Raw genomic sequence first — 8,733 nt, forward strand, 5'->3', positions numbered from 1 at the left:
GTGGAAACAACGGCAGGGGCGGGGCGGGGCCGGATCCTATGCGGGCGACGTGCGGCGGGGCGGCGGCAGGGTGTGGAGGCGGCGGGGCGGCGGCGGACGGGCGGGAGGTCGCGGGCGGGAAAGGAAAGGAACTGGCGGTTGGGCGTTCGCGGTTTGGGACTAGATGCACCTCGTGATGTAAATTTGCACCGCGAGGTGTTGTATTTTACATCACGTATTTTTTTTTACATATGGACCGTCTGTTGAAGCTGCGTTTTTGGCCTCAGACGGTCCAAAAGTTAGTTACTTTTATATTTGAACTATCTATTGGAGATGCTCTAACCAAAGGCAACATGGCTCAAATAGTATAATGTGTAACATCATAGGAGAAGGGAATGATAGTCTACATCAAACAAAGAAGATGTCAGAGCTGTATAAAAAGTGCTAGTTGTAAAGAAAACCACAATAAGTTTCTGGTAAGAAAGCTACAGTAGAGTACGAACTTAAAAGTATATATATATATATATATATATAAAGAACATTAGTGAGCTGATGCCCTGCGGGTATTGTTGCACGTAAAACTGTTGTCGTCCAAATATGCTCAGCTTGTATGAATAAGCATAGCAGAGAAATGAGACCGGATTCCTTTATAACTATTCAATATCAGAAATAGAGAGGATATTAGCTGAAATATTTTTCTATCAATTCAAGATTACAATAAAAGAAATGTCGAGAACATGCTTTAACATATCTTTTTATTGTCGGCCAGCAGGCAGAATTTTTCAGGCGTGTCACTTTGGCAAGATATATACAGGAAATTAAGCTCCTCAAAATAAAACTATCCAAGTCTCAAAAGGTTGATGGGTTGATCAGTTAAATCCACATCGAGAAGGCATGCACAAATATCCGGAGGTGTCAGTGCATAGCAAAGTAGTACAGAAGCACTGAACAGGACAAACAATAGTCCACGCGCTGAAAATGATAATAATTATACAATAAGATCAACAAACTATACTCCGATGTGTAGAAGGTTATGCAACTCACGATATATTGATCGGGTGCAATATGCACGTATATATAAGTACAAAGGATAGCCACGTCCTCAACTATACATGGAAGGAGGAGGGCTTGTTGTACAAGAAATACACATATGTATCTACATCTCAACACCCCCCCGCAGTCGAAGCGGCACCATGGTCGACGCAAAGACTGGATCGGAACTCCTCGAAAGACGCGGTAGACAAGCCCTTTGTCATGATGTCAGCAAATTGTTGAGACGTAGGGACATGCAGCACGCGTACATGACCAAGAGCTACCTGTTCGCGAACAAAATGGATATCAATCTCAATGTGCTTGGCGCGGCGATGATGAACCGGGTTGGCAGAGAGGTAGACCGCAGAAACATTGTCACAGTAGACAATCGTGGCCTTGTCAACCGGAGACAAGAGCTCATGCAGAAGCTGACGAAGCCAGGAACACTCGGCGACGACGTTGGCAACGGCGCGGTACTCCGCTTCAGCACTGGAGCGGGAGACAACGGGCTGCCGCTTGGACGACCAGGAGATAAGTGATGGTCCAAGATAGACGCAATAACCAGAGGTCGAGCGGCGCGTGTCAGGGCAGCTGGCCCAATCGGCGTCAGAATAAGCCGTCAGATCCATAGATGATGAAGCCTGAAGTGACAGCCCAAGATCCAAGGTGCCACGGATATAGCGCAGAATGCGCTTGACTGCGGTCCAGTGAGCTTCACGGGGAGCATGCATATGAAGGCACACCTGCTGAACAGCGTACTGGAGCTCCGGACGAGTAAGAGTGAGGTACTGAAGAGCACCAACAATCGACCTGTAGAATGGAGCATCTGAAGCAGGAGAACCATCTGTGGCAGAGACCTTGGCCTTCGTATCGACAGGTGTGGCAGCCGGTTTGCAATTAAGCATCCCGGCACGGTCCAGAAGCTCATGAGCATACTTCCGCTGATGAAGAAAGAAGCCATCTGCTCGACGAATAACCTCGATCCCGAGGAAATAGTGCAGAGGACCTAAGTCCTTAATGGCAAACTCAGCACGAAGACGATCCGTGAGCTGTCGAAGAAGGGCAGTCGAGCATGCTGTCAAGATGATGTCGTCGACATAAAGCAGCAGAAAAGCAGTAGCATCACCCTGGTGGTAGACAAATAGTGAAGCATCGGAGCGAGTGGAGCGGAAGCCAAGCTGAGTAAGAAATGCTGCGATGCGCTGGTACCACGCGCGAGGAGCTTGCTTGAGCCCGTACAGAGATCGAGAAAGCAAGCACACATGATCCGGAGAAGACTCATCCACGAACCCAGTCGGCTGCTGACAGAACACCTGTTCCTCAAGATGCCCATGAAGAAAAGCATTCGAAACATCCATCTGGTGCACGGGCCAGGAGCGAGAGACCGCTAGCTGAAGGACAGTCCGAATCATCCCGGGTTTGACAACCGGGGCGAAAGTGTCTGTGAAGTCAACGCCTGCTCGTTGACGAAAACCCCGAACGACCCAACGGGCCTTGTGTCGGTCAAGAGTACCATCCGGATGAAACTTGTGCTTGAACACCCACTTCCCGGTGATGATGTTAGCCCGAGGGGGACGGGGAACGAGCTGCCAAGTGTGATTGCGTTGCAATGCGTCAAATTCCTCCTTCATCGCGGCGAACCACATGGGATCACGAAGCGCGGAACGGGCGGAGGTCGGCAGGGGTGACGGTGACGAGGAAGACGTCGAAGCCACGCGGGTGTACTCATCCGGAGGGTAGCGAGTGCTCGGCCGATGGACACCCAGGCGCGACCGAGTGACAGGGCCAGCGGGTGGTGGCACAACAGCAGACACCGGGGCCGGCGCCAAACCCGGCGGTGAAGAAGCCGGCGACACGCCCGGCTGCGAAGAAGTCGGGGGAGAAGCGGGCGATCCCGGCGGGCGAGCTGGCACAACAGCCGGCAAGACCGACGAGGCTGGCGCTGAAGCCCGCGAAGAAGAGGCCGGAGAGGCCGGCTCAGAAGCCGGCGCAGCGCCCGGCGATGAAGCAACTGGAGAGGCCGGCGCGGGGCCCGACGATGAAGCAGCCGGGGAGGCCGGCGTGGAGGCCGACGTGGAGGCCGGCTCGTAGGTCGGTGAGCCTGGCGAAGCAGCGGGCTGGAGCCGGAGTGCCGTGCGTCCAGGGGGCGCCCTACGCTTTGGGGCAAAGCCAGGGCGGACAGGGTCGGCCAAAGAGGGGCCGGGCGCCGATGAAGAAGCCGCCTGCTGTTCCTGTTTAAAAGGAAAACACAACTCGTCGAAATAAACGTGTCGGGATGTGATGACACGGTGGGAAACCGGATCATAGCATCTATAGCCCTTGGTGTTAGCCGGGTAACCGAGGAAGACACACGGAAGGGAACGAGGGGCAAGTTTATGAGGAGAGGTGGCGGCAATACTAGGATAACAAAGACAACCGAAAATACGAAGACCGTCGTATGAAGGAGGAGACCCGAAGAGGAGGTGGTGAGGTGTAAAGTTCCACCGGGTGCGACAGGGACGAAGGTTAATGAGTAGGGTGGCAGTAGCGGGAGCGTCGGGCCAGAAGCGAGGTGGCATGTATGCGTGGAAGAGGAGGGTACGGACGCAATCGTTAAGAGTGCGAAGAATGCGTTCCGCCCGACCATTCTGCTGTGAAGTATATGGACAGGTAAGACGAAAAACAGTGCCATGTGTGGAGAGAAGATTGCGGATGGTGGTGTTGTCGAATTCTTTTCCGTTGTCAGTTTGCAAAGCTAGAATGGGATGACCAAATTGCGTAGATACGTAAGAGTAGAAGGCCGTAAGAGTGGCAGCAACTTCGGACTTCTTACGTAATGGAAAGGTCCACACAAAGTGAGAGTAGTCATCCAAAATAACAAGATAATATGAGAATCCAGTATTACTAGCAACAGGAGAGGTCCAGACATCACTATGGATTAACTCAAAGGGTAACGACGCAACCATGGATGAAGCACTAAAGGGAAGGCGAACATGTTTGCCCAGACGGCATGCGTGACCAGAGTGCGCATCCATTTTATTACATGTAAAAGAAAAATCCCTAATAATGTGACGAAGAGCGCTGGAGCTAGGATGACCGAGACGCGCGTGCCAAAGATCAACACCGGCGGAGAGTGCAACTGGTCCAGCATGTGAAGATGATGGAGGCTGGACGGAGTATGTATCGCCGGGACTGTCACAGCGGTGAAGAACCATCCGGGTGAGGGCGTCCTTAACAGAAAAACCAACTTCGTCAAATTCCACAGTTACAGAGTTATCTCGAGAAAGTTTACGAACACAACCTAAATTCTGAATGAGTTCAGGAGACACAAGAACATTATTGAGATAAAGTGGTCTAGAGTTTGAAGGAAAACTGGTAGAACCAATATGAGTGATAGGGAGACCAGCACCATTACCGACAATGATACGAGAAGAAGTGTGAATAGGAGACGCAGAAGAGAGGTTACCCGGGTAAGCGGCCATGTGCGAAGATGCACCGGTGTCCATAAACCAATCGCCACCGCCGGAATAAGCCCCGACCGGAGGCTGCTGATGAAGAGCAGCAAGTAGGGCTGGATCATAAGAGACCGGCGCGGGATAGCCGGAGGAGCCGGTCACGCCTGTGTTGGTGGTTGGCCCGCCATAGCCAACCGGAGCAGGAGAGTAGTAGGCCGGTGGAGCGACCGGACCAGGTTGCGGACCGGCGAAGAATGCCTGATGGCTGGAGGGACCGGGCCCAAGGAGGCTTGGAGCGGGTGGGCGGGGCACGGGCATGGTGTAGGCGTGCACAAACCCTGTCCAGGGGTTGTGGCCACCCCCCAAGGAGGCGTCGGCTGCTGCTGGACAGGCCCGGGGCGCGGCTGTTGCTGCTGCGTCTGGCCTTTGCCGCGGCCGCGGCGCCTCTGGCGCTGCTGCTGCTGGGGCTGCTGCTACGGCGGTTGTTGAGGAAGAGCCGCAGGAGGAGCCGGTGGCCGCTGCTGGTAGGGGGCGCCGTAGGCGCCGGTGGCCGGGGCGTCTGGTACGGCGCTGGGAAGCCGGGAGGCGCGCCTGAGGGCGCGGGGCCACCGCGCGAGTAGCCAGCGGCGAAGGCGGTATGAACGGCACGGGAGCGAAGATGCTTCAACCGGCGTTCCTCGAGACGAAGATAAGCCACCGCCCGCTCGTAGGTAGGGTTCGCCATGAGGGTGAGGTTGGAGGCGGCGTTGCCGAGATCCTCATTGAGGCCGGCGGTGAGGGTGGAGAGGAGCAACTCGTCGCCCACCTTGAAGCCGATGTCATTGAGTTCGTCGGAGAGGGTCTTGAGACGCATGCAGAAGGCGTCGACGGAGGAGTCGTTTTGATGGCACCCGAAGAACTCCTGCTGCAGGAAGACGATCCGTTGGAGCTTGTTGTCGGTGAAGAGGCCGACGATCTTGTTCCACACCGTGCATGCATCATCCTTGTCGCGAACGACGGTGTGGAAGATGTCCTTGGACACGGTGAGGAAGAGCCACCTGATGATGGTGGCGTCGATCGCTAGCCAGTCGGCGTCACGGTTCAGGACGAAGAGGTTGGCTGTGCTGTCGATGTGGTCCTGCAGGTTATACTCACGAAAGAGGAGATTGAAGTATGTCTTCCAAGCATAAAAATTCGCCTCGTTGTGGGAGAGGATGACCGGAACGCGACGTTCGATGGGAACATCACGGATGTAGGCAGGATCGGGAAGAGTGGCGGCGGTGGAGCCGGCGGAAGAGTCGAAGGGATTCGGCGGCTTCACGACCGGAGGAGTAGAGGCGGCGGACCGGTCGGAGAGGTTGGATCCCGACATGGCAGGAGCTAGGGTTAGGGGCGGCCCGGGCGGGTTAGGGTTTGTAGTGGCTAGGGGTGGGAGAGGCGCGAGGTGATCGCGGGGGCGGGAGCGGAAGCAGTGGGGAAGGTGGCACGGCGGCGGCGAGTAGTCGGCGGCGCGGGCGTGCGAGGGAACTAGCGGCGGCGGCTGGGAAGCGATGGCGACACGGCTAGGGTAGAGGATCGGAGGAAGGCTGATACCATGTAGAAGGTTATGCAACTCACGATATATTGATTGGGTGCAATATGCACGTATATATAAGTACAAAGGGTAGCCACGTCCTCAACTATACATGAAAGGAGGAGGGCTTGTTGTACAAGAAATACACATATGTATCTACATCTCAACACGATGCTATGAAAACATATAGTGAGATACTTCCTCCATTCCTAAATATAAGTATATTTTGTAGAAGACTGATATAAGATGTAGAAGACATGAACTGATATATAAACTTGTCGCTGCAGGCGAGACAAAAGTGTGTACCTACAGCCTGAGGAAGCGACTACTTCGTCCAGCTTGCTGCCGACGTCACCAGTTTTGGAGGCTAGATGCGTCTGTTGCCAGTCGAGCTGTGGCAACCAATCTACTGTTGACTGATTATCACCAAATGAATTAGATGCAGAAATCCAAATCTGAGAAAGAGAGAGGTACCGTACGATATTATTCTACCTTGCCTTGTACTCTAAGATGATCATGTACTTCTATATATATGCCCATGAGGCTCAAGCAATACAACGAACAACTATTCCACCAATTCCTCTCTCTCCCTTCTAATATTGGCCAAAGGCGGCACGAACGGAAATAGCCTCCACACGGCAGTGACCACAACCTAGCGACGAGGTAGAGGACAGCGACGGCGCAACCGCAGACTCACAACAGCGGCGACAACAACCCTATGTGAATGGGGAATTGTTAGGGCAGGAGAGGGACATCGACTCATCTCTGCTTGAGGAGGAGGAGGAATGGCTCTCCTCTCCCCCCTCTCCCTCTCCCCCGTCCGGGCGACGGTGGCACCATGCGCGCCCCCTTCCCTGTTGTAGGGTGAAACCCTAGAGGGGATCTTTTCACGTTTGGAGGGGGAAAAGAGGAAGAACACTCAAGAACACAAGGCACAAAATCACTCAAACAAACCCAAATATCACATCCACTAGAGTAGCATACATGAGATCCACAAGATTACAAGATCAATCCAAAGAAACAAGCACAAGTTAAAGTTCTTCCCACTCCTAGAGGAGGTGAGGTCTTGATGATGATCTACTCCCTTGGGAGGTCTTGTAATCCACAAGGATTCTTCTCAAGAGGGGTCTTGATCTCCAAGAGGAGGGGATACAAGGAGCAAAGCTCACAATGTTTTATCTAATACTTTGCTGACCTCCAAATGAGCCAGGGAAAGAGTATTTGTAAGTCTAGGGACGAAGTTGGGGGAGGTATGGTTACAAAAGACCAAAAAGACCTCAACACGAAAACAAGACGGGGCAGGCCGGGCACCCGGGTTCAGAGGGACCGGGCACCCGGGGCAGTCCGGGTCGGCGCTGGGAGAGAGGCCGGGCACCCGGGCCAAAGTGCCAGGCACTCGGGGTGGTGCTGGGCTGGCGCGGGAGAGGTGGCCCGGGCACCCGGTCGGGGCTAGGGCGGCCCAGGTGGGCAGCCGGGCACCCGGGCCCAAGAGGTCGGGCACCCGGGGGGTGGCTGGGGCGAGGCCCAGGTCGGGGCCGGGCACCCGGGGTGTCCAGGGGGTTTGCCCCTCCCCGCGTCTTCGAGTCCGGGCACCCGGGGTGCTTCCGTCCGGGCACCCGGGGTGTCGAGGAGCTTCTCTCCTTCATTCTTCTTGAGCTCTCCTTCCTTTTCTTACTCCATGGATGCTCGAATCTCCGTCTTCTCCTTCCCACGATCATCTTTGACGTACCTAAGAATGCATAGTGTATCTCTTTGAGGTAGAATCCCATTCTCATGTGAAACCGAACGAAACTCGGAGAGGAAGGAAGTGACCTCGTTCTCGATGTTGCGTGCACGTGCTCTTGTCATTGGCCCTCTTGGTGCTTGCGGTGGTGATGGAGTGTCGGTGCGGGTAGTCGAGGGATGCTCCGCATCATCTCCCCCCCTTGGGAGAGATCCGTCCACGGATCATGCTCTTCATCACCATGGTACTTGGCCAAGTCTTTGACGTTGAAGGTGTCGCTTACGTTGTACTTGTCACGTGGGATGTCGACCTTATAGGCGTTGTCGTTGTAGCGTGCTAGCCCCTTGAATGGTCCGTCGGCTCTCGGGAGTAGCTTGGAATAGTGTTCCTTGGGGAAGCGGTCCTTGCGGAGATGTATCCATACTTGATCACCCGGTTGGAACGCCATCGGAGACTTGTTGATGTTGAGCTTGGAGGTGAGTCGTTGTACTTGGCGCTCGATCGTGGAACGTGTTTCTTCATGCATCTTCTTGAGGTAGGTGGCTCTTGCAATTGCGTCCATGTTTGCTCGTTCTTGAAGCGGTAGAGGAAGAATGTCCAACGGTGACAATGGGTTGAAGCCGTAGACAACCTCGAAGGGGGACTTGCCAGTGGTAGAGTGTCTTGCACGGTTGTAGGCGTACTCGGCGATGGGTAGGCACTCCTCTCACTACTTGATGTTCTTCTTTATCAACATACATAGGAGAGTTGCAAGCGTCCGGTTGGTGACTTCCGTATGGCCATCGGTTTGAGGATGATACGCCGTGGAGAAGAGTAGCTTGATTCCGAGCTTGGCGCATAGCGTCTTCCAAAAGTAGCTTAAGAACTTGACATCTCGATCCGACACAATTGTCTTTGGCACACCGTGCAACCTCAAAATTTCCCTACAAAAGAGATTGTCAACATGTGAAGCATCGTCTATCTTATTTCATGGGATAAAATGAGCCATTTTAGAGAAACGGTCCACAACAACA

At 54.0% G+C, this 8,733-nt stretch overlaps 1 protein-coding gene across 2 annotated transcripts in view; it reads left to right on the forward strand.

Moving 5' to 3' along the window:
• LOC123096937 (uncharacterized) overlaps positions 1–6,586 on the forward strand; it is a 9,709-nt gene extending 3,123 nt beyond the window's left edge. The window contains exon 2 of one of the 2 annotated variants that reach the window (XM_044518732.1): positions 6,285–6,586. In XM_044518732.1, coding sequence (XP_044374667.1) covers positions 6,285–6,417 — 133 coding nt within the window. In that variant the 3' untranslated portion in view covers positions 6,418–6,586. Of the gene's footprint in view, positions 1–751; positions 982–6,284 lie in introns of those variants that run through there. The other variant, XM_044518733.1, reaches the window with a different exon arrangement.
• The last annotated feature ends 2,147 nt before the right edge of the window (positions 6,587–8,733 follow it).

This window comes from Triticum aestivum, chromosome 4D (assembly GCF_018294505.1).
Source record: "Triticum aestivum cultivar Chinese Spring chromosome 4D, IWGSC CS RefSeq v2.1, whole genome shotgun sequence".
In the NCBI taxonomy this organism is placed as follows: domain Eukaryota; kingdom Viridiplantae; phylum Streptophyta; class Magnoliopsida; order Poales; family Poaceae; genus Triticum; species Triticum aestivum.